At 38.7% G+C, this 27,262-nt stretch overlaps 1 protein-coding gene across 1 annotated transcript in view; it reads left to right on the top strand.

The window, feature by feature from the left end:
* Nucleotides 1-27,262, top strand: part of ZSWIM5 (zinc finger SWIM-type containing 5) — a 161,333-nt gene that overhangs the window by 124,527 nt on the left and 9,544 nt on the right. Inside the window, exons 5-11 of the mRNA XM_070786661.1 lie at nt 1,448-1,627; nt 6,927-7,103; nt 9,392-9,538; nt 10,041-10,178; nt 11,565-11,825; nt 12,040-12,175; nt 12,983-13,140. Of these exons, the coding sequence (XP_070642762.1) occupies nt 1,448-1,627; nt 6,927-7,103; nt 9,392-9,538; nt 10,041-10,178; nt 11,565-11,825; nt 12,040-12,175; nt 12,983-13,140 (1,197 nt within the window). The remainder of the gene's footprint in view (nt 1-1,447; nt 1,628-6,926; nt 7,104-9,391; nt 9,539-10,040; nt 10,179-11,564; nt 11,826-12,039; nt 12,176-12,982; nt 13,141-27,262) is intronic.

Genomic DNA, 27,262 nt, shown 5'->3' on the forward strand with positions numbered 1-27,262 from the left:
TCTCATAACACTTTATATATGGCTATAATGGTATTTACTGTGCTTTATTATAATTATTATTATTTGTGTATGTGTGTGCTCAGTTGCTCAGTAGTGTCTAACTCTTTGTGAGCCTATGAATTGTAGCCCAACAGGCTCCTCTGTCCATGGGATTTTCCATGTGAGAAGACTGGAGTGGGTTGTCATTTCCTTCTCCAGGGGATCTTCCCAACTCAGGGATCAAACCTGCCTCTCCTTTTTCTCCTGCATTGAGAGGTGGATTCTTTACCACTGAGCCACCTGGGTTACAATTATTATAAGTTAAGAGTCACTCAATTTGACTCCTAACTATAATCCTCTTAAGAGCCATCATTATACAATATTTAATATACAGTATTATATAGTATAGTTTCTTTTTCATTGTGGATTTGAAAAACTTATTTGAACCTATAGAAATGAATTTTTATCTTCTAGTTAGTACCTGAAATTGAGGCTTAAATGGTCTTTTAAAACATTCTTATTTGACTTTAAGGGGTCTTGAAATAGTATCTGAATATACCTCCATCCACAGATGTAGCTCCATCCCAAAGAATGTTTAACTTAAGACATTCTGCAGCCGGGTTTTATTGTTAACTTGAGAATGAGAATATTTCTGGCTCAGCCACATAACCAACTCTGAAAAGAGGAAGCAGGTTTGCTTGAAAAGAAGGGTGATGTGATCAAAGAAACTGTACTTACTGGTTATGTGGAATATATGATACTCTGCTATAGTGACAGAGAAGATCCAAGAATGTGATAGTTTTAAGGCATCATAGCTGAAAAACAGTATCAAAATCCAAGTCCAAATAAATTATTTTCCCTGGAAAAAGGAAATATAATTCCACTACATGCAAAGTAATATGCCAGGCTCTCTACATTATGATCTGTTTTACAGTTGAGGGATTTGAAGCTATCAACTAACCAAAAATTGAATCCTTTCCTGAGCACCTTCCTTCTTACAGTAAATGTCTTTGCTCTGGCTATTATTGTACCCTGAACATATCTTTATCTTAACACTTATTCATATTCAAATGACACTGTGTTTATTTTTCTGTCTTCCCCCACTGCAGAGCTCCTCAAGGGTAGGAACAGTGTCTTATTCTCCAATACAAACTCTTGAACAAGAAAGCTCTCAATAAATTGTTGGACTGCAGATTTGAGCTCAGAATTCAAGTCCAAATCTATCTTGTTCATCAAACACAGGCACATATCCAGATATCAAGATAGCTACTCTGCTTTAAGAAACCTTTGGGCAGGAAAAATAAGCATTTCTGAAAACTTTAGCAGATTTGGTTTTTTATACTGAGAACTGATGTTTTGGAAACTTTTCCTACCAACTGAAAATAGAAGAAAAGAGTAAACTGAAAAATTAAGGCTTAGACATACATCAAAGGAGAGATGTCAAGGATGTGGTTGCTTTCTTTTCCAGGGGCCTTATGGGTGTGCATCATTTTAAATCCACATTGCAAATTGGAAGAAAAATCCTGTTGGCTGCAGCAACTGCAGAAATGGAATGACCTGGATATCTGTCCCCTGGAGGATGGAAACTATGGGCATGAACTACCCAACATCACCAATGCACTTCCCCAGAATGCCAGTCACAGTTCAGGTGAGCCAGATGTCATTCTAGGGTCTTGGTGCCTGGAACTCCAAAACGTCAGAAGTTAAAGCCCTAGAATGAAGGTGGCTGGACAACTTTTGTACTGTCAGAATTGTCATCCTAAATAAGAAAAGCCTGTCCTTTGTTTATCTTGAAATGCCAAACCTTAAATAAGGGCAAGATTTTTATCTTTGACATTGGGGATGCTGTCCTTTTCTGCTCTGGCTGTGTCCTTACAGTGCCCAGCATAAATTCCTAGAACCCTCTGCATGAATCCTCTTTACCCTTCAAGTTCTTCATGACTTATGGATCTTGGCCTCCATTGGAGTTGGTTTTTATCTCAGAAGACTTACCTCAAGGGAAAGATGGAATACCTGCAGAAAAAAAAAAAAAAAACTTTAAAAAATGTCCTGACAGCTGCTTTTCTTACTTTTCTCTGTTTTCCTCAAATTTTTATATAGCAGATATCTGGGGGGAGGAGGCAAGGGCCATGCTTCCAAGATACTGCTTACTCTTGCCCCATTTTAAGACAAATCCAGTACAGTGATACTGTACCTTCTGCCTTTTGAGCCCACTGACCAGGTATTACTGGGCATCAGCATTCACATCAGCTTTAGTTCATCTAACTCAGGCTGTGTGCTGCTAGCAATTAATTGCTCTTTAGCCCATGGGGATCCTTTACTGGTAGATTTTATCAAACATTGATTCTACATGTCTTCCCGTTTATTTTAAGTGATAAATCTACTGATATTTTTAACCTCAAGGAGGAAATCATTTAAATTATTGTTCTTGCTTGGTCTTCATCTACTGTTCCATAATTGATTATCAGTGTATTTAAGGCAACCAAGGTAATGAGAGATGAAAAGGCTGCAACTTCGCCACATGAAGCTCCCCTTTCCTGGGTAGCTCATCTAACCTCCACAACATAGGAATTCATGCTTTTAGTATTGGCTTTGGATTGGCATAGAGAGAATCAAATGCTGCATATAAATACATGCCTCCAGTTTGGCGGTTTCCTTCTTGTATATTATTTTGGTTATTTGTTGTTACTGTTTCTTTTTTTTTTTTTTTTCCCCGCATTGCTGGGTCTTCATTGCTGCACATAGGCATTATCTAGTTGCAGTGAGCGGAGGCTACTCTTCAGTTATGCTGTGCAGGCTTTTCATTGTGGTGGCTTCTCTTGTTCCAAAACACTCGTTACTGGTTCTTATTTGAGGGTATTGCTTCCTGTTAAGTTTTCTCAGGCCGTGACTGATTTATCACTCATGTATGTTTACCTTTGGGTCTGATGGAGCAGTAGGCATCTTGCTTGCTCTTCATTGCCATTTCTACATCATTATCCTATCCTCCTTCCTAAAATACCCCCCAGTTTTAAAGTTGATGCTGTTAAAATATGCTGTCTGCTACCCTCCTGGCTTTGGTCGTTTTTATCTCTGGGTTAATACCCCTTGTTCCTTGAAGATTTTTGGCAGTTGGCTCACTAACACTACTGTCAGTCCCTACTTCTATTGTAATTCTTAGCCACATAGATGATACTTCCAGTATTCAAGTCTCTGAGTTCTTTGACCTCCTCTCTTTTAATAGTCTATCTTTTGTGTGTGTGTGTTAATTTTTGGCTGTGCCTTCTCTTCATTGCCGTGTGTGGGCTTTCTCTAGTTGTGATGAGTGGAGGCTGTTCTCTAGTTGCAGTGCACAGGCCTCACGCTGTGATGGCTTCTCTTGTTGTAGAGCATGCACTCTTGGGTTCTTGGGCTTCAGTAGTTGTAGTGCATGGACTTAGCTGCTCTCAGGCATGTGGGGTCATCCCCAGCCAGGGATCAAACTCATGTCCCCTGCATTGGCATGTGGTTTCTTAACCACTGTACCACCAGGGAAGTACCAATAGTCTATCATCTACATAACTTAGCCATGCAACCCCAAGGTCATACCCTCAACCCTTTCATTACCAATAACTGCTCCTTCTTTACAGTCATAATTTCAAGCAGCTCTAATTACCACCACCAGCCTTACTAGATTATTTTGTCTGTTATGCATATTCCAGTAATTCCTGGACCCACTAGGAATTTTGATCCTGTCACTTTTTCATTCTTGTGGTAGCCTCATTTTCCTCCTTATCCTTGGTACATCATTATAATCACTACCCTGCAAACATACTCAACTCCCTCTTTCCCTTAGTTATATTCACATAGCAAAACCTTCACTTCAGTAATTCGGTCTGACTTTCTAATTACTCAGTGCTCACACTCACACAGTGAACATATTGGCAAGAAACACGACCATGATAACTGGTCTTCTTTAAATTCATGACCACTAATTTCAAGTGGGCCCGTTGTACTGTCCATACATCACCTACATTTCTCTAGTCCATGCTTCCTTTCACTCTTCTAAATTACTGTTTCACATTGTCTTTTCCTTAAAACTTTCTATACTTTCTCCCCTTCCTCACTTTCAGCCTAGAGCCTTGCTTCCTGTTCACTGAGAATATAGAAGCAATCAGAAGAAAATCTCCAAAACTCTGTTATCACATCTGCCTCTGTCTATGCCCGTCTACTCTGCCTGTTCCCCTATTTTTCTTTGTGCTTCTGTCTAAGTCCAAGCCCTCCATTTGTTCTTAAGAACCTATTCCTTCTCTTTTATCTGGAATCACCCCAGGAATTATCTCCTCTCTCCTGCATCACAGATTTTTGTGGATTATTCCTAGGAGTATACCAGCACATTGTTTTATTGTTCACCTGAAACAAAACAAAAAAACATACTTTCTGACCCTACATGCCTCTCCTGTCCACCACCCTATTTCTCTGAGAGAGTAGAAATAAGTGGTAGAATTAAGAAAAATGCTCAAAAGAATGTTATATATTTATCTTCTCTGCTTCTTCTGCTCTTATTCTCCCTTGAATTCACTCTAGTCAGGCAGTCATCCCTCCAGTACTGAAACAGCTCCTGTACTGGTCACTAACGCTAACCATTCCTAAATCTAGTTTTCGAGTCAGAATTTACTTGATCTATCAGCAATATTTGTTACTGCTGGTCACTCTTTTTCAAACACCTTTTTCATCTTATCCCACGACACTGTTCTCTTGGTTCTCCTCTTCCTTGGCCCCTCTTTCTCAGTCTCCTTTACTGTCTCCCCACCACTTCCCAACCTAAAATTCTAGAGTACCCAGGGCTCAGTCATCAAACCACTTCTCTTTCTGTATTTACTCCCCTGATAACTGCATTGTTTTAATAATCATCTATATACTAACAACATTCAAATTTATATCTCCTGCCCAAACTTTTCCTCTCAACTCCAGACTTACATGTTTAACTACCTTTTCGATATTGCCTCTTAGATATTAATAGACATCTCAGTAGGATTTCTTACCTCTTAAGCCCCACCCAAACCTGCTTCTCTTGTGTAGACTTCCCTATCTCTGCATATGGCAAGTCTACCTTAAAAACCTTGGAGTCATTCTTGATTCTTCTCTTTCTCACCCAGATTCCCCAGATCTAATCCATGGGCAAATCCTGTTACCTTTGCCTTTAGAACATAGCCAAAGTTCATTTACTCTCATCGTCTCTACTGCATATTACTTTGAACAGATTACCATTATCTTTCACGAATCATGGCAGTGACCTCCTAACTGCTTCTACCTTAAAGTCTGTTTTCTATGCTGCTGCCAGTTGTCAGATCAGATCATACACCTTCAACAACTCAAAGCCCTCGAGTGGCTTCTCATCTTTCCTCATGGCCTAGAAGGCTCTGCCCGTTCTGGTTCCCTAGTACCTCTCTGACCTCATCTCCTGTGACTTTCTGGCTTGCTCATTCCATTCTAGGTACACTGGCCTCTGCCCTGCCCTCAAACACTTCAAATATGTTCCCACCTCAGCTTAGCACTTGCTGTTCCTTTTGCCTAGAATGCGCTTTCCTTAGTTATGTTTAAGGCTTGCTCTATAGTTCCCTCAGGTCTCTATTCAGATGTTACCTTATTAAAGCCCATGTGGCTCAGATGGTAAAGAATCTGCCTGCAATGCAGGAGACTCAGGTTCGATCACTGGGTCAGGAAGGTCCCCTGGAAAAGGAAATGGCAACCCACTCCAGTATTTTGTCGTTGTTCAGTTGCTCAGTTGTGTCCGACTCTTTGTGACCCCATGGACTGCAGCATGCCAGGCTTCCCTGTCCTTCACCATCTGGAGCTTGCTCCAACTCATGTCCATTGAGTTGGCATTGAGTCGATGCCATCTGACCATCTCGTCCTCTGTTGTCCCCTTCTCCTCCTGCCTTCACTCTTTCCCAGCATCAAGGTCTTTTCTAATGAGTCAGTTCCTACACACCACCCTAAAGAATTGAGCTTACTTTGTCTGCTGTTTCCCTTCAGCCCTTTTCCTGAAGAGAGATGGTTTGGTAGGACTCCATTGAGAAAACAATGTAATTAATCTTTTGTCAGCCTCAGGTTTTCTTATTGGAGAACAGGTTGTAAGCCTGCAGATACTAGTGTGATAAAGATACCAGAGGACTTACCCTGGTGGCTCAGTGGTGAGGAATCCACCTGCCAATGCAGGGGACAGGTTTGATCCCTGATCCAGAAGATCCCACATGCCGCAAAGCAACTAAGCCCGTGCACCACAACTACTGAGCCTATTCTCTAGAGCCCAGGAGCCACAACTACTGAGCCCCTGTGCTGTGACTACTGAAAGGCAAGTGCCTAGAACCTGTGCTCCACAGTAAGAGAAGCCACCACAATGAGAAGCCTGCTTGCCACAACTAGAGAAAAGCCCACACAGCAATGAAGATCCAGCACAGCCAAAAGAAAATGAATTATTTTAAAAATTAAAGATACCAGAATACACAGGACTGCAGCTCTTTTTCAGCTTTTATATCAATGTGACAGAAGTACATAGTCTGATATGGGTCATACTGTAAAAGAAATTGGTTATGGGTTGACCAAGGATATTACCTCACTGCTTATCTTTTCCTTTGGCTTCTGTAGAAAGTTTGAATCCTTATAATTGAGCAGCTGAGCATCACTATCCCTCCTCTCTCTCATGTAGCTCTGGGTCTTAGAAGAAATTGGCCTTCAGTCATAGATCTATGTAGAAAGGTTCTTCCCATAGAGGACAGGGACACACTAAAAGCTATCCAATAAAGAAGTAACACAACGAACAGCCAGACAAATGGCAGAGTTGCTGCTCTCACTAACAATACACTATTACACTAACTATACACTGTACACTCTTCTGCCTGTCCTCCCATCCTGAAGAAGACACAGGAGTTAGATCTTCAGATTATCCATCACCGAACTGCTGCATTTTTATTTCCCTTCCCCAGATTCTTTATCCAGACCAAGACGAACAGTGTTCACTAGAGCCATCGAGGGCCGTGAGTTGCATTGGCAGGACAGCCACTTACAGCGAATCATCAGCAGTGATATATATACAGCTCCTGCCTGCCAGCGGGAAAGTGAGAGGCTACTCTTCAATTCCCAAGGCCAACCACTGTGGCTTGGTAAGTGTACTTATCCCTCTAAGAATTCCAGAGCCCAGTCTCACCTCATGTCAGGCCTGAGTGAGCCATCTCCATAGACACCAGCGACACAACTACCCTTTGGACAGTCTTCATCCAGATCTTTTGGGGCCTTGACTAAGGCCTCAGGGTATAGCCTGAGCCACTTGTATATGTTCTCAGCTGAAGTACAGTAATCTCAAATAGAGGTATTTCTATTGTTTCCTGAATTTGGGGAGGGGAAAGGAGCTAATAAATCTAAAGGAGTACTAACAAAACCATTGGACATCAGTTCATAGACTCTTAGCAGTTACTGAGCAACATTAGAATCTACTCTGAAATTACATATTTTGCTAAAAAGGCATGAACTTTGAAACTTAAATTGCTCTGTACTAGTAGCTCAGACTGTCTGCATTTGTCACCAAGCTGTCTTCCTTTCCTCATTCCTTCCTTTATCATCACAGAATAAAGCTGTTCCATCATGAGTTTAAACTCTCCTCTGGCCTTCTGTTAGTCTATTCTTGACTTTGTTACAGAATGTATATTCCACACTACACACTTATAAAATAATATTCATTCTCTGAGTCTTAAAACAATAGCATACATTTTTATTATCATCTCCTAATTCCCTACCTCTGTCCCTCATCCCATATCTTTGTCTTTCACAAGAGCCTGCTAAGTCTGGATGTGTGCCTGTCTCTCTCTTGAAAGTTTTTGGCCAAACTCACTGTAGGTCACTACTTGAAATTCCCACTGATTATTTTTCTTCTTCTCTGATCTAATACTTTTAAAACATAAATCTAACAAGTGTGTGAAAAATACACACCCCATTATAAACAAAGATCCAAATCAAAACAACACTGAATTACCATGTTTCAGTTGTCAAATAGGAATTTTTTTTAAATAAAGATAACTGGTTTTGGTGCAGGAGAGGCTACATTGGATATCATAATCTCATATACTACTGGTAGTAGTAGTACTGGTACCAGTAGTATACTACTGGTAGGAATGTAAATACTTACTGCATTTCAGCAACACTTATCAAAAGCCTTTAAAATAAATTCATAGCCCTTGATCCAGGAATTCTACATCTAGGAATTTATCCTGAGCTATAATTAACTAAGAATGTGCATAAAGTTATGAGGTTTATTAAAGCATGAACATATAACGTATAGATGAGAAAAATTAAAAACAACATCCAGCAATAGGGGACTGATTGAGCCAATGGGTAGTACACATATTTAGTGGAATGATATATAATCATTTTTAATATTATGGAAGTATATTTAATGGTATGGAAAAATATTTAAAATGAATTATTAAGTGGAAAAACCTAATTATAAAACAATAATTATAATACTTCATTTTTATTAAAATTAGGAAAGTCTAGAGATACATATTTTTCATAAAATATGAAATTAGAAATAATGGTTATCTCTGATTTTTATTTTCTATTTTATCTGTATTTTCTATAATTATTCCTATAATTTTTAATCCCTTCCCCATTTATAAGTGTTTGGTAGTCATTCATTATGCCTAAGGTAAATCCAAACTTCTTAGAATGGCATTCAAAGCTTAACATTCTAGACTCCACCTTTCCAGGCTGTCTCTAGCCACATAACCTAACTCTACACAAAACTATTTGCCATACTCGGAAGATGTTATCCAGAATACTTTTTATGCTTTTACTTACATGCCTTTATTTAGATGTTCTCTTTGCCAGGGATGCCTGTTTCTATTTTTCTACCTATTTAAAATATTACTTGCCCTATAAAGCACACAGTTCAAATATTTTCTTTCTGTGTATATTTCTATCTTGTCATTTCTTTTTAACTGTTTTATAATGATCTTTTTATGTATTATTTGTGAGCTCTTTGAGGATAGTGACCGTTTCTTATACATTTTTGTAGTTGATTTGCCCAGCGTGCTACCTTGCACATAATAGGTTCTCAGGAAACAGGATTAATAAACAAGTGAGGCCTTTCCCTCTATAAAAGTAGTTTATTGCTGCATTAGGTTCCTGAGGTTCATGTTCAGAAAGAGGTATAACAGTTTATTATCCTAGTTCTTTGCCCCTTTCTACACCAAACCACTACGCTGAGGCTGCAGTGTATCTCCTTGGAGGTAGTACCTGTGACTTATCCCTAAAAGATAAAATACAATTTTTGGTACACAATAGATGTCAGATCAAATTTGAGGACCTGAACTGAATACAGTCTCCCTTTGTCAAACACAAATTTTCCTGATTTGAAGATTTAACTCAATCAAAATATCTTCTTCTCATCTGATAGAGCATGTGCCTACAGCCTGTGCTCGGGTTGATGCCCTGCGTTCCCATGGTTACCCAAAAGAGGCCCTCAGACTCACAGTGGCCATTATCAATACTCTCAGGTTGCAGCAGCAGCGGCAGCTGGAAATCTACAAGCATCAGAAGAAAGGTATAGTGATCAGGAGCCATCTCAACTGCTTAGGCTGATGGGGTTCTCAGGGACTACAAGGCCCAGGACTTAATTTTCATTCAGTTTCCTGGTGTGGCAGGGGCTAGGGGATTCCAGGTCATTCTACCTTCTGTGTGGAATCCCTGTCTTTACCTCTATAAATCTCAGTTTTCTTATCTGTAAAATGGGAATAATAATGCTGGCCTGCCTCTCGCACAGGACAGTTGGATCCACTGAGATCTGGTATGAGAAGACCCTTTTTAAACTGTAAAGCTGTGTCTACATACGTGTGCTATTGGCAGGCAGCCCAAATGCATACCACATGGCCTCATAGTGGCTGATGAGCTGGTTACCAGTCTCCTCAACCCAAGGCAAGCTTTACTTTGAGTCTCAGGGCCACCACCTGAAGGAGACTGATGAGGAGACTTATGAAGAGACCAAGCAGGGACAGAGAGCAGTGTGTCTTTATCCCTCTCAAAAACTTTGACCTGCTTATTTCCAGAACTGTTGCAGAGGGGAACCACAACCATCACAAACCTAGAAGGCTGGGTGGGCCACCCCCTGGATCCAATTGGCTGCCTGTTTCTCACCTTGACTGAGGCCTGCCGCCTGAATGATGATGGCTATCTGGAAGTGTCAGGTACAGGGGTCAGCCTGAGGGAAGCCCAGACTACCCTTTGGAGCCCTCTTCTTTTCCATGACAGAGTCTGTTTTACCCCTCTTGTTCCCTTATCTAAACTGGACCTCCCCTGAGCGGTTTCCTTGGGACTGCTCCTTTCTTATCTTCCTTCCCCACTCTGTGGACTGGCTCTGTCCTGTTCACCCATTTTGCCTTGCCAGCTTCAGCTTTCCTTTGCTCCTGTCACTTTCCTACCTTGTGAATGTCTGAAGAGTAATCCAAAGGGAACAAAAAGGACCAGAGGGATTTGAGAAGTCAGAGGCCGGGTCCTCAAAACAGTCTGGAAGTGTAAAAGAACTTGCATCAGCAGTGTGTGTATCCCTTGCAATTACATAATACTTTCATGTTTCCCTTGAACATTCTCCCTGGTGGTGGTTTTGTACCAATTTTACAAAAGAGAAATAAAAGGGAGGCAATTTAGTAGAGTCTCAAATTAACAGAGACTTGAGACAAAATTGATTCTTTTTTCCTTTATGCTATCACTGTATTGTAAACATGCATATATTACAGTATTTAGCACACTGCCATAAAATTTGTTTACAAGTGTCTCTACTGGCCTTTCAAGTTCCTGAAAACAGCAGTTAGGGCAATAACTCTCTTTTAATAGTTTCCCTTAAACATTTATGAAATGGATAATGGGAGAAAGAAAAGAAATTAAGACTCTAGCTTTTAGATCTGTGCTCTCCTCCTGAAACTTAGAACCCAAAGGTGGAGCATAAAAAGTAACAATAACATTAAAGTTGCAAATATCACAAAAGTAATAGTTTAACTGGATGGATTCCAATATCTCTGGGTAGAGAGACAAGAGGTGGTTTCAATGTGAGACAGGGCTACTGTATCTTCCCTCTTATCCCCTGAAAAAGGAATCATCATCCTTGGTCTCTTTCATCTGCACAATGACACTTACATCTTAAGAACCTGAGGTTGTACTTGGGATTTATTCACCACAGACATTTAGCTCCCTACACATACCAGACAGTGCAGATACCTAAGGCAAAATGATAAAGTCCCTTTCCTAGAAGGTTCTTAAATTCTAATGAAGAAAGACACAAAAATAGATCATTGTAGTATTACATAACATTCTAACAGAAGACTGGTATGACTGTATTTTTTTTCCAGCTGGCCTAGCCAGTTCATATTTTAGGAAGGAGTTAATCTTTAGAACCATGTATAACATTTTTTAGTATATTTTTATTTTTTATTTTCAGTATATTACTGTTCTGGTTTTTTATTTAGCTTCTTTGTGTTAGTTATTGACCAAGCTGTATCCCAAAGTGTGCATTGGTGGGAGAGGCACAAAAATCCATGGGGCCTGACCTAACAAATCTGGTGCCCTGTTGTCCTCAGATATGAATGAAAGCAGACCCCCTGTGTACCAGCATGTCCCTGTGGCTGCAGGCTGCCCAAACAGCAGTGAGTCCTACCTGTCATTGGCCATGGAAGTTGCTCTGATGGGGATGGGTCAACAGAGGGTGATGCCTGAAGGCCTCTATGCACAGGACAAGGTGTGCCGTAATGAGGAGCAACTGCTGAGTCGACTCCAGGAGCTGCAGCTGGACGATGAGCTAGTGCAAACACTGCAGAAACAGTGCATCTTACTACTGGAAGGTAAGTAGAGAAGGGACTGTTGGCACAGAGTCTTAGGCATTTGACTCCAGGTTCCCCTCTCTAATAGAGCACAGGTACAGCAACATTTCTGACTTTAAAGTGTAACTAAGGTTCCCATGGCTAGCAAGCACTTGTGGGACCCTGGAGCTCAAGGTCAGGCAGGAAAACAAAAGCACACAGATAAACAACTGGCTGGTTTATCTCCTTCCTGCAGGAGGCCCCTTCAGCGGCCTTGGAGAAGTCATCCACCGAGAGAGTGTTCCCATGCACACCTTTGCCAAGTACTTGTTCTCAGCTCTGCTGCCTCATGATCCAGACCTGTCCTATAGGTTAGCCTTACGTGCCATGAGGTGGGTAGCCTTTTCCCAGCCCAAATGCCTCCACCAAAGCAGAAGCCTCTTTGTTTGTCTCACTTTCTTTTCTTTCCCTCCTTCTGTGTTCTATTGGACCTGCCATTGGCCTGCCCTAAAATGGTTCAGATATTTTCCTTTGATCTAGGACTCCTAGCTAGTGACATACATGTTCCCTGGCTGCATTCTCAGTGAGTTGAAGCAGCCTCTGAGATTTTAACAGATACAGAATATCCAAGGCCTGAGTCTCTTTGTTCCAGGGCCAGTTTGGCAGCTTCACAAAGGGTTTGAGCCCTTCCATATCTAACTGAGAAATGGTTCCCGGGCATAGGTCACCAGATACATCTGGGGAAGTAGAAGTAAGTCTTTCTATATCAAGACTTGAGAACAATGAGCTATGGGCATCCTGTCTCCAAACAAGAATAGAATCCTTGGTTCAGGCAGGTAGTCCTCTAGGATGCACCAGACCGTACAGAAGAATTTAAGTTAGACTATAAGGCTGAGAGAGTGCCTCAGCTTGACCTGAAAGGACTGCTGAAGATTACTTGGCATATATTTCTTATACTTTAACAACTAATCTGATGACTTTTGAACTGTTTTCAGTAAGAACTGTTCAGCTTGAGTTCTTCCAAGTGCCCAGGCACTCACCTCATATAAAGTACAGTACTCATAGGTTTTAAAACCTTTGAGGTTCCTCATTAACCCTTTCCTTCCCAGTTCCTCCCCAGCAAAGAACAAGCTTCTCTAAGGTGGCTCAGAATGGCAAGGGTCTGGGTGGTAGCTGATGACTCTCCCTGGGTCTTCTAGGTTACCTGTTCTAGAAAACTCAACTTCTTCAGGCGACACTTCCCACCCTCACCATATGGTATCTGTGGTGCCCAGCCGTTACCCTCGCTGGTTCACGCTTGGACACTTGGAATCACAGCAGTGTGAACTGGCCTCCACCATGCTGACTGCTGCCAAAGGTGAGCATAGATAGATGTAAGGTTCCAGCACCCCAGTATGCCTGCCTGGTCATGACCTACCTAAGGCTTAGCCTGAGTCTCCTGAAGAAGAGAAGCTATTTGACTTCCCTTAAGCACCTAGAGTAGCAGGGATCCTCACTTTGATTACTGCCTATTACAATAAACACCTGAGTCCAAGTCAGAGTTTTGCCATAGTCACTAATTGTAGGACTCAGAGAACAGAGAATAGATCATCTTTAAGGTAACTTCTAAATCTAACCTTCCATATGATAAAGTCACTTTACATTTCTAAGCCTCTGGTTTAAAAATCTATAAAATGGGGATCATTGTCAATGACCTGTCAGCTTCCCAGGACCACTGGAAGATCCAGTGAAGTGATGGAGCTCCAAATCTCAGATATGAGAGTTTATGATTTTTCTAGGGCCCCTGGTCAAAAAATAAGACAGTCCAGAGTGATTCAGGTTTTTAAACTCACATCCTCCATGTTAGCTATGTAAATCTCATCACAAAGAGAAGTGAAAATAAGCCCCAGATAAGTTATAATAAAGTACTAGCTGCCATGGACTGTGAGTATTTTTCCGATACCAGGAAATTACATGGGTTTTTTAAAGCACTTTTTTAAATTTAAAATAACTTTATGTTGTGTCTTCCTATAGTAAAAAGAATATATGCTCATTGTAGAAAAGGTAAAAGATACAGATAAATAAATATAAAAATGATTTTTTAAAAAGTAGAAAAATTGAACAAATATGATCAAGCAGTTTTACAGAAAAGAAGGTACAAATGACTTTTAAACAATTAAAAATGCCTGGCCTCACTTGAGAAATACAAATTAAAATTACTCTGAGATAACATTTTTCATAAATCTTATTGGAAAAAATAATAAATTTGACAATAGACATCCATATGGGAAGTGGGGGTGGCAGTGGCATGTCATGGAGTGTCAGATTCCAAGCAGGAAAAGGATGACACAGATCCAAGATGCTTACTGAAACTCAAGCATAAGAAATATGAAGAAAATTATACCAAGGCACATCATAATCAAATTGCTTAAAACCAGTGATTAAAGAGAAAAATCTTACTTAAAAGCAACTGCAGGGAAAAAAATACACACTATATACTAAGGATAAACGATAAGTATGAGAGTAGGTTTCTCATTAGAAGGTGTATAAGCCAGAAGACAGTGGAGAAAAATCTTTAAATTACTCTTAAAAAAAAAAAAAATTTGACCTAGAATTCTATACCAGTGAAAATATCTTTCCAAAAAAAAGGTAAAAGGAATTTCCTGGCAGTCCAGTGGTTAGGACTCCACACTTCCACTGCAGGTAGCATGGGTTCAATACCTGGTTGAAGAACTAAGATCCCACATGCCATGTGGCATGGCTGATAAAGTAAAATGATGTTTTAAAAAAGCTGCGATAGGCTGAGGAGAGAAGTGGGAGGAGGGTTGAGGATGGGGGACACATGTGCACCCATGGCTGATTCATGTCAATGTAGGGCAAAAAAACACTACGATATTGTAAAGTAATTAGCCTCCAATTAAAATAAATAAATAAATTTTTTTAAAAAGCTGAAATAAAAATCTTTTCCAGACAACCACAGTTGAATTAGAAATCAATAATAAAAACCTACTAAAGTTTTAGAAATTAAACGGTACACTTCCATGTAACTCACTGAACAAAGGGAGAAAAACACAAAAATATTAATAGAAAATATTTTAAACTGAATGAAAAAGTATAACATTTAAAAATTTGTGGATTAGAGCTAAAGCTTTACTTAGAAGGAAATTTTTATCACTTAATACCTATGTGTGAAAAGAAGAAAGGTTTCAAATTGACGATCCCAGATTCTAACATAAGAACCCAGAGAAGAAGAGCAAATGAAATCTAAAATAAGTAAAAGAAAGAAAACAATACAGATCAGAGCAGAAATCAAATAAAATATAGAAAAGCAGAAAATCAATGAAACAAAAAGCTGTTTCTTTGAAAAGATATATAAAATTGAAATCCTTTTCCAGATTGATCAAGAAAAAAGAATACAAAGTAGCAATTTTAAGAATGGGAAAAGTGACATCACAACAAATTCTAAAGACAACTTTATGCTAATAAATGCAACAATATAAGTGAAATAGACTGATTCCTTGATGGATGTAAACTACCAAAGCTGACTCAAGAATAAATAAGAATTAGGTAGGCATATACCCAAAAGAATTGAAAACATGGACTTAAACAGATATTTGTATACCAATATTAATAGTGGCATTATTCACAATTGCCAAAAGTTGTAAATAACTCAAGTATCTGTCAGCAGATGAATGGATAAACAAACTGTAGTATATACATACAATGGAATATTATTTAGCCATAAAAAGGAATGAAATTCTAATACATGCTACAACAGGGATGAGCCTTGAAAACATTAAGTGAAATAAACCAGACACAAAAAGACAAAACATTGCATGATTCCACTTATATGAGGTACCTAGAATAGCCACAGTGAAAAAATAGCAGTAGATACTAAGATAATGGTTGAACATTTGATGAGGAACAGGATATTTACAGTAAGTCCCCTAAATATGAACATGTTCCATTCCAAGAACACATTCATAAGTCGAATTTGTTCATAAGTCCAATAAAGTTAGCCTAGGTACCCAACTAACACAACTAGTTATATAGTACTGTACTGTAATAGAGTTATACTTTTCATACAATAATACCTAAGAAAACAAAAAATAAAACATTTTTAATCTTACAGTACAGTACCTTAAAAAGCACAGTAATACATACAGTTCAGCAGCTGGCATACAGGGGCTGGCATCAAGTGAACCAGCAAGAAGAGTACTAACTGGAGGTAGGAGAGGAGATAGGAAATGGTAGAGCTGAAGAATGATCAGCAATAGGAGACAGAGGACAAGCAGAAATTTCACTCATACCTAATGTGTATGGAATGCACATTCATATCTTTGAAAGTTCAAACTTGAAGGTTCGTGTGGGGGGGACTTACTGTACATAGTACTGTACTATGGACTTACTGTACATAGTATCTCTCTACAAAGTATACTATTTATCAGTCATAAAAGGAAGAAGTATAATTACCATAGAGTAGGTAAACCTGGCAGATATCATTTTAATAATGTGGCCACAATATCACATCATAAGTTTATAGAGCTAGCATGTAGACTAGAGGAAAAACTCATAGAGCAGAAAGTAGAATAGAGAGGGTAGGGAAAGGAGAAGTTACTACTATATAATGAGTATAGAATTTCAGATGTTGAAAGTTCTGAAACTGGATAGTGGTGATGTTTGCACAACAATATGAATGTATTTAATGTCACTGAATTGTACCCTTAAATGCTCAAAATGGTAAATTTATGTATATTTTACCACAGTAAAAATAAAAGAATAAATAGAAATGAAGTTCAGAGAAATTGAATTAGTAGTTAAACATCTTTCCACAAAGAAACTCCAGGGCTAAATGGCTTCACTGGTAAATTCTACCAAACATTTAAGGAAAACATAACAATTCTATATAAACTCTTGCAGAAAATTGAAGAGGAGGAAATACTGCCCAACTCAGTCTGTGAAATCATCATTATCCAGATACCGAAACCAGGCTATTTTCAGGCTATTTTGCCGAAAGCTTTAGCTTTGTTTCAGGTTCAAAGAATTCATTAACAAAAGAAACCCCTTGTTACACACAAATAATTTCAGTATTTAACAGAGGATTACTTAATTTCAATATACAATCATTAACAGAAAAGAGAAGTAGAGACAATAGAGAAGAGTAACACCACATACATCACCAAATTGGGCTGACCAAAATCCAAACCTGAACAGCATGCTGGGTAGTCCCAAGTAAAGGCAGTCTGGAGTCCCAGTTGGGAAAAGGTCCCTGGCAGTGTGTCCCCTCCACAGGTGAGACTTCAAATTGCAGTTTGGGGGGTTCCTACTTATAATCACAGGCTGCAAACTGATATCATCAGTTTGTGTGCAAAAAATGCAACTCTGGTTTTACTTTACACTTTTTACAATGCTGTTGTTTTATCTTGTGAGTCTTAGGATTTGGGCTTCCCTGGTGGCTCAAACAATAAATCATCTGCCTGTAATGTAGGAGACCCAGGTTTGATCCCTGGGTTGGGAAATCCCCTGGGGAAGGAAATGGCAGCCCGCGCCAGTATTCTTTCCTGAAGAATTCCATGGACAGAAACCTGGCAAGCTAGATTCCATGGAGTCCCAAAGAGCCGGACATGACTAAGTGACTAACACTTTCACTTCTACTTGGGCACAGTTGGCCAGACTTCCAGGCTCTCAAGAATTTCAGGACCCCAATGCCTTTCTTATCTAAAGTGCTGCCTGACTTGCTGTGCTTGCAGGCAGGCACAGAATCTGGGCAGTGTCCAGATTGGTCAGAAGAAAGGTCAGGGGCCTGCTCTGGTGCTTCTGAAGCCTGATAAAGACTTCCTCTGTTTTAATTTCCCTAACTCAGACAAAAACTATAAAAAAGAAAACTCAGGGAATTCCCTGGCAGTCCAGTGGTTAGGACGTTGTGCTTCCACTGCAGGGGATATAGGTTCAATCCCTGGTCGGGTAACTAAGATCCCACATGCCACACCGCACAGCCAAAAACAAAAACTCAGAATAAAACTGTCATGAGCACATAGGTGCAAAAACTCTTATTAAAAATTGTAAGAGATTGAATCCAAATAATATATTTTTAAAATGATAATACATTTTAATAAGTAGGGTTTACCTCCAAGAATGCAAAGTTGGTTTAAAACATTCAAAAATCAATCACTGTATTTCACCATACTAATAGAGTAAAAAAGAATACCCAAATGATCATCTCAGTAATATAGAAAAAGCACCTAATAAAATCCAACATTTATTACTACTAAAAACATTAAAATTCTCAACAAACTAGGAATAGAAGGGAACTTTCCCACATGATAAAGGGCATCTCTCTTACAACTGCCTTTATACTTAATGGTAAAAGAGTGAATGTTTTCTTCCTGACATCAAGAACAAGGCAGGGACTTTCCTGGTTATACAGTGCTTAAGACTCTGAGCTTCCACTGCAAAAGGTTCAATCCCTGGTTGGGGAACTAAGATCCCACATGCCACCTGGTGGGGCAAAAAAAATTAAAAGTTAAAATTTTTTAAAAAATAAAAGAACAAGGCAAAGCTGTTTACTTTTACCTCTTCTGTTTCAGTATCAAACTGTTGATTTTAGCCAGTACAATAAGACACTTAACAGCACTCAGATTAACGATACTCAGATTAGAAAGGAAGAAGCAAAACTCTGATGACTTGATTGTCTATGTAGAAAATCCTATAGAACCTACAAAAAACTTTGAGAACTAATAATAAGTTTAACAATGTTTCAGGATATAAGATTAATATACAAAAATCAATAGTATTTCAATAAAGCAGCAATGACAGTCAGAAGTTGAAATTTTTTAAGTTATCATTATAATAACATCTTGAAGTTCAAAAGGGAGGGGATATATGTATACCTATCGCTGATTCATGTTGATGTTTGGCAGAAACCAACAAAATTCTGTAAAGCAATTATCCTTCAATTAAAAAATAAATAAATTTTTAAAAATTAAAAAATAAAACAAGAGAAAGGCTAAAATTTTAAAAACAATTGTAATAAGACTGGCAAGGATGTAGAGCAACTGAAGCTCTCATACATTGCAGGTTGGAACATAAGTTAAACCACTTTGGTAAACCATTTGTCAGTTTCTTAGAAAGTTAAATAGACACCTGCACACATGATCCTGCCATTCCACTCATAGGTATTAACCAAAGGAAATGAAAGCATATATCCATACAAAGAATTCAACATGAGTGTCATAACAGCTTTATTTTTTAACCCCAACCTGGAAATGATCCATATATCCATAAGTAGATTGAATGGATAAAAACTGAAACAACCATACAGTGGAATACTACTCAGTAATGAAAAGGAACAAACTACTGATACATACTACATCATGGAAGAATCAAAATAATTACACTAAGTGAAAGAAGCCAGACTAAAGGAAAAATGGTGCATACGTATTATTCTATTTAAATAAAATTCTAGCAGTGCCACACCATGGTGACAGAAAAATCAGCAGTTTTCTGGGAGTGGGGTCTGGTATAGGCTAGGATGGAAGGGAAGAAAGGATTAGCAAGGGTCACAAGGAAACTTTGGGGGCAGTAGATATATCATGAGTAATGGGTTAAGTCAAAATCATGTATTACTTAATAGGAGGCAATAAGAATTCAGTATCACTTCTCTTGCTGCTGCTACTGCTGCTAAGTCGCTTTAGTTGTGTCCGACTCTGTGCAACCCCGTAGACGGCAGCCCACCAGGCTCCCCGTCCCTGGGATTCTCCAGGCAAGAACACTGGAGTGGGTTGCCATTTCCTTCTCCAATGCATGAAAGTGAAAAGTGAAAGTGAAGTCACTCAGTCATGTCCGACTCTTAGCGACCTCATGGACTGCAGCCTACCAGCCTCCTCCGTCCATGGGATTTTCCAGGCAAGAGTACTGGAGTGGGGTGCCATTGCCTTCTCACTTCTCTTACATTACACCAAAAATGCAAACCTGCATCTAATCATGAGGAAACATCAGTCATATCCAAACTGAAGGTCATTCTGTAAGATAACTAATCTGCAAAAATGTCAAGGCCATGAGTGTCAAGGGAAGACTCAGGAATTTTTCCAAATTGTCAAAGGCTGAAGAGACATGACAAATGTAACACACGATCTTGTATAAAATCTTTACACATGTTTATACAAGATCACGTGTTGCATTTAGTTTGTCACATCTTCTTAGGTGGTAAAATATCAATATAAATTTCCTGATCTTGATGGTTCTGTTGCAGGTAAGTAGAAGAGTGTCCTTGTTTGCCAGGAATAGACTGCAGAGCTCAGGAATGAGTTCAGGGTATCAAATCAGTTACTTTCAAGTGGTTTGGGGTGAGGACATGGAGAAAAGATGATGCTTGAAGTACTATTGAAACTTCTCTTTGAGTTTGAAATTATTTCAAAATAAAAGGAAACATTTTGATAAAACATTGTGTTTGCAAAGGTGTAGAGTGGGAGTGTAGATTGGTAATCCTTTGTGTAGGGCAATTTGGCCCTACACGTCTATCAAATGTCTATCATAATTACAATGTATATATGCTTTGACCCAGCTGTTTCACTTCAGAGATTTTATTTTACAAATATATTTGTGAAATGATGTTTGTACAAAGTTATTCACTACAACCTTATTTGCGATTGCAAAATATTTGAAACATTCTAAATAGCCATCAATAGAAGACTGATTAAATATATTACTTTAGCACCAAATCTCATATGGAATTCCAAAATTTGAAAAGCTTTGAAAATCCATTCTTTTTTCTAAGTTGAAAGCAAAACCTGGCCTCAGCTGACAAGAGGCGTTAGTTGTTTCTCAACATTCTTACCAGTCACAGACATCTCTGCTATTCACAAATAAAATGTTTGCTTTTTTTTTTAAGATGTTTGTTATTTTGTCAGTTTGAGTTTAATTATTCTGTAAAAATGTCCAGAAAATTGAAGATACTCCTGTGGATAAAAATCAGTAGAAAAGGAACCATGTGACATCAATAGCACAGAAAATAGAGTTAGTGAAAAAATTGATCAGGTGTTTCTATAAGACATCTTCAGTTCAGTTTCAGTTCAGTCGCTCAGTTGTGTCCGACTCTTTACGACCCCATGAATTGCAGCATGCCAGGCCTCCCTGTCCATCACAAACACCCAGAGTTCACTCAGACTCACGTCCGTTGAGTCAGTGATGCCATCCAGCCATCTCATCCTCTGTCGTCCCCTTCTCCTCCTGCCCCCCAATCCCTCCCAGCATCAGAGTCTTTTCCAATGAGTCAACTCTTCGCATGAGGTGGCCAAAGTACTGGAGTTTGAAAACTTCAAACTTCAAACTTCAGCTTCAGCATCATTCCCTCCAAAGAAATCCCAGGGCTGATCTCCTTCAGAATGGACTGGTTGGATCCTTGCAGTCCAAGGGACTCTCAAGAGTCTTCTCCAACACCACAGTTCAGAAGCATCAATTCTTCGGCGCTCAGCCTTCTTCACAGTCCAACTCTCACATCCATACATGACCACTGGAAAAACCATAGCCTTGACTAGACGGACCTTTGTTGGCAAAGTAATGTCTCTGTTTTTGAATATGCTATCTAGGTTGGTCATAACTTTCCTTCCAAGGAGTAAGCGTCTTTTAATGTCATGGCTGCAATTACCATCTGCAGTGATTTTGGAGCCTAAAAATATAAAGTCTGACACTGTTTCGACTATTTCCCCATCTATTTCCCATGAAGTGATGGGACCGGATGCCATGATCTTCGTTTTCTGAATGTTGAGCTTTAAGCCAACTTTTTCACTCTCCTCTTTCACTTTCCTCAAGAGGCTCTTTAGTTCCTCTTCACTTTCTGCCATAAGGGTGGTGTCATCTGCATATCTGAGGTTATTGCTATTTCTCCTGGCAGTCTTGATTCCAGCTTGTGCTTCTTCCAGTTGAAAGAGCAAAGTGTGGGAATTAACACCACATATGACTTGAACTGGGCTTCCTGGGTGGCTCAGTGGTAAAAAAAAAAAAAAAAAATTCCACTTGCCAATGCAGGAGATGCAGTCAATCCCTAGGTTGGGAAGATCCCCTGAAGAAGGAAATGGCAACCCACTCTAGTATTCTTGCCTGGGAAATCCCATGGACAGAGGAGCCTGGTGGGCTACAGTCCATGGGGTCACAAAAAATCGGACACAACTGAGCTCAGTACAGCAGCAGCATGACTTGAAGTAATAGAAAGACAAAGTGTTGAAGTTTTACAGGGACAATGATCAGAACTAAAGAAGAACAGAAAATTTTCTGAGGACAAAAAATGAAGATATTGACATTACCATGATTGAAAGGATTCAACAACGAAACAGTATGAATATGCCACTGATTGGTTTGTTGTTCATGAAACAAGCTAGATTATTCCATGAAGGACTGAAGCTTTACGGTAAGTTTAGGGTATCAGAAGATTGGCTGCAGAAATTTCAGAAGCATTGCAGTATAAAATATCTGTACAACTATGATGAAAAAACTTATTTTCATGAAGTTGATGAAAACTATATTGACAATTTGTTATGGTAATTTTTAATGAAAACCTTAGTCTTGAACAAGTATACACTGCTGATGAAATAGCTCTGTTCTGTTTTCTTAAAAAAAATTAACAGTGATTGATGAGCAAACGAGATTTTAAGGACTCTAAACACAGGGTGAAAGTTCTGGGATGTGCCAGATAAAGCTAGAAAAAGTCAATGTCCATAGTGTTTCAAAAGTTATTCAGAGAATTCCCTAGCAGTCCAGTGGTTAGGACTCTGCTTTCACTACCATGGACCTAGGTTCGATCTCTGGTCAGAGAACTAGTATCCTGCAAGCTGTGCAGTAAAACAACAAAAAAAAGAGTTGTTCACAATTTATTTGTTAGTATGTAAACAAAAAAACATGAGTAATCAAAGAGATCATTTCTATCAGGCTTAATAATCTGTACCAATGACATGAACTCATTGTACTAGAAGCTGGAATGGAAGAAAACTGTATACTCGTTCCTAGACCACTATTTCACACACACACCTCATGAACTTCTTATAACCAAGAAATTTTACTCCCAATGAAGAACAAATATAAATATTTATTTATTTTCATACTATATACTTGAAACAGGTAACTCTCAAGTCTTCCTAAAGGAGTTATTATAGAAACTTGATCAAGTATACCTTAATTATGCTATTTACACAGTTGCTGATACTTGGAACAATTGATAAATATTTTGCAGAGACTCTCACTTTGAAAGTGCACTTGTATATAAAGATAGTGAAGGGTTTTGTGTCACTAATGTAGTCTCATTACTTACATTAAAAGTTAATAGGCTAAAAGTCTAAGTAAGTCAGAACCTTGCTACTCAATGTATGATCCGTGGATAAGCAGCATCAGCATGACCTGGAAACTTGTTAGAAATGCAAATTCTGAATCTGAATCTGAATCTCTATGAATATAGCCCAAGAATCTTATCCTTTAACAAATTCTTCACATGATTTTTAACCTACTAAGATTGTAGAAGTGTTGAGTTAGAACAAGCTGACATCAAAAAATATATAGACTATTTTAAGTTATATACCTATTGTACATTCCTTGCAATGTAGAAGAATTGTTAAAATAGTGTTATCCCAAGTAAGCATGAGGCTAGGAATAATGACAATTATGAAATGTAACAGATGAAAAAAAATGTCCATAGACAGTATGGGGGAAATGTATGAGCAGTTAATTGGCCTTGAATAACATGCATTTATCAGTGAAAAAGGATTATAGCTGCTTACTTAATTGAAAAAGACTGCTTATGTAGAAATCTGTATTAATCAGACACATTATCCTAGAAGTACTCCTTTTTTAAGGTCATCTATTGTAGTTGTTTCATCATTAAAGAATCTCTTTCCAGGCCCATCATTAAATTCCCAACTCTGATCTTTGGTGACAGTAATAGCAATGCAGATGAAGCCTTTTGTCCAAAAGCCTCAAGAAACCAGATAGAAGAAGTATTTACTTATGCATATGTTTAGAAGCGTAGCTTGGTTTGAGGTTTTATTGAGTATTTTCCTTAGAAGTAAAGAGTCCCAAGTATTTAGTCTATATCACACTATTTCATCCATCAGTTTATTACTGTATCAAAAAAATACAATACTAACTTTGCTATTTATCCTACCTAGCATGAATATTCATACTTTTACTGAACAAATAATAATGTGTTTAATTATAGGATGCTGCCCCAGACCCATTGTGAGTATTATATATAACTTTTGTACAAACTATCTTTATATAATAAGCTCCAAATGCATTCATAACCTAAGAGTTTTAAAGAAGCAGTTATGGACCTGTACATCCATAAATGGGATATTATGCAGTCATGTAAAAGAACAAACATTTCTTTATGTACTGATGTAGAATAATTTCCAAGATACACTAATATGTGAGGGGGGAATGACATGCAAATTTGTATATACTATGCTAAAGGATGGTGTGATCACTGACCTAGAGCCAGACATCCTGGAATGTGAAGTCAAGTGGGCCTTAGAAAGCATCACTACGAACAAAGCTAGTGGAGGTGATGGAATTCCAGTTGAGCTATTTCAAATCCTGAAAGATGATGCTGTGAAAGTGCTGCACTCAATATTCCAGCACATTTGGAAAACTCAGCAGTGGCCACAGGACTGGGAAAGGTCAGTTTTCATTCCAATCCCAAAGAAAGGCAATGCCAAAGAATGCTCAAACTACCGCACAATTGCACTCATCTCACATGCTGGTAAATGCTCAAAATTCTGAAAGCCAGGCTTCAGCAATATGTGAACCATGAACTTCCAGATGTTCAAGCTGGTTTTAGAAAAGGCAGAGGAACCAGAGATCAAATTGCCAACATCCACTGGATCATGGGAAAAGCAAGAGAGTTCCAGAAAAACATCTATTTCTGCTTTATTGAGTATGCCAAAGCCTTTGACTGTGTGGATCACAATAAACCGTGGAAAATTCTTCAAGAGATGGGAATACCAGACCACCTGACCTGCCTCTTGAGAAATCTGTATGCAGGTCAGGAAGCAGCAGTTAGAACTGGACATGGAACAACAGACTGGTTCCAAGTAGGAAAAGGAGTACGCCAAGGCTGTATATTGTCACCCTGCTTATTTAACTTCTATGCAGAGTACATCATGAGAAACGCTGGACTGGAAGAAACACAAGCTGGAATCAAGATTGCCGGGAGAAATAGCAATAACCTCAGATATGCATATGACACCACCCTTATGGCAGAAAGTGAAGAGGAACTAAAAGCCTCTTGATGAAAGTGAAAGAGGAGAGTGAAAAAGTTGGCTTAAAGCTCAGTGTTCAGAAAACGAAGATCATGGCATCCGGTCCCATCACTTCATGGGAAATAGATGGGGAAACAGTGGAAACAGTGTCAGACTTTATTTTTTGGGCAGATGGTGATTGCAGCCATGACATTAAAAGACGCTTACTCCTTGGAAGGAAAGTTATGACCAACCTAGATAGCATATTCAAAAGCAGAGATGTTACTTTGCCAACAAAAGTCTGTCTAGTCAAGGCTATGGTTTTTCCAGTGGTCATGTATGGATGTGAGAGTTGGACTGTGAAGAAAGCTGAGCACCGAAGAATTGATGCTTTTGAACTGTGGTGTTGGAGAAGACTCTTGAGAGTCCCTTGGACTGCAAGGAGATCCAACCAGTCCATCCTAAAGGAGATCAGCCCTAGGTGTTCATTTGAAGGACTGCTGCTGAAGGTGAAACTCCAATACTTTGGCCACTTCATGTGAAGAGTTGACTCATTGGAAAAGACTGATGCTGGGAGGGATTGGGGGCAGGAGGAAAAGGGGACAACAGAGGATGAGATGGCTGGATGGCATCACCGACTCGATGGACCTGAGTTTGAGTGAACTCCGGGAGTTGGTGATGGACAGGGAGGCCTGGCGTGCTGTGATTCATGGGGTCACAAAGAGTCAGACACATCTGAGTGACTGAACTGAACTGAACTGAACATACATGTCTAGAATAGGCAAGTTAATAAAGACAAAAAATAGAAGTTTCCTGGGCTAAAGGGAGAGATGATGGTGAATTACTGCTTAATGGGTACAGAGTTTCTGTTTAGGATGATAAAAAACTTTTGGAAATATATGGTGCTGCTATTTACACAATGAATGATATTCCACAATGTTGAATGTGATTAACAGTACTCAATTGTATACTTAAAATGGTTAAGATAGAAAGTTTTAGTATATATATTTTTACCACAATTAATAGGTAAAGGAATTAATAAAGAGGCAGTGTTAAAGCAAGCAAATGACCCTAAGTACAAACATTGAACTGTACTGGGCTTCATTTTTATCCTGGTACTTTTAGGTACATATTTAATTCTTCTGTGACTTGAGCTTCTACACTTTACCTTTCCATATGAAAATGAAATGAAAGTCACTCAGTCATGTCATATTTTGAACTAAAAACAGAGGCCAGGGCTTAAACAAAGCACACATATGAGGTGTTGTCAACACTCTCACCCCCACTTTCCATACCCTGTAGACTACCAAAGTAGCTGCACTAAAAGCAGGAAGAGTCTAGAAAAGATATTCTCCCAGGAAAGCATGTGTACCAGCTGAGCTAATTTGTTATTTTCATCTTTAAAACTGTTTCTTAACCACAGTCTGATTCCTTCACCAACAACATAGTAAAGGATAGAGAAAGGTATACCATGTTAACACATACCAAGAAAAACCTGGGATGCCTGTATTAAACAAAGACTTCAGTAAATGGAAAATTTTCAGGGATAAAGAGGGGCATTACACAGTGATAAAGGAGTCAGTTATCCAAAAAGTCATAGTTATCTTTAATGTATATGCATCTAACAACAAAGCATCAAAATATGTGAGGGGAAAACCACTAGAACTGCAAGGAGAAATGGACAAATCCACTGTTACATTCATTCAGAGAGTTCACAGTACCTCTTGTCAATAATTGATACATCCAGCAGGCAAAAAAATCAATGTTATACTTGAACAAGCCATTAATTAACTGAATCTATTAACATTTATAAAATACTTTATCAAACTGCAATATAATACATTCTTTTCAAGCTCACATGGAATGTTCACCAAGATAGACCACATTCTGAACCATAAAACACACCTCAGTAAATTTAGAAGAACAGAAATCATACAAAGTATGCTTTCAGATCATACTTTAAGCTAGAAATTATTAACAGAAGGATAACTGGAAAATTCTCAAAAATATGGAGTTTAAACACACTTCTAAGTAACATATGGATCAAAGATGAACTCTCAGGAATTTTTTAATATTTTTAACTAAATGAAAGTTAAAAAAAAAAAATGAACTAATCAGAAATGTAGGATGCAATGAAAGCAGTGTTTGGAGGGAAATTTTACAGCATTAAATACATATGTTAGAAAAGAGGTAATATTGCAAATATTCCCTCACACCTGTTAGAATGGCTGTTATCAAAAAGACAAAAGATGTGGAGTACACTGTTGGTGAGAATGT

This window comes from Bos indicus, chromosome 3 (genome assembly GCF_029378745.1).
Source record: "Bos indicus isolate NIAB-ARS_2022 breed Sahiwal x Tharparkar chromosome 3, NIAB-ARS_B.indTharparkar_mat_pri_1.0, whole genome shotgun sequence".
NCBI classification, from domain to species: domain Eukaryota; kingdom Metazoa; phylum Chordata; class Mammalia; order Artiodactyla; family Bovidae; genus Bos; species Bos indicus.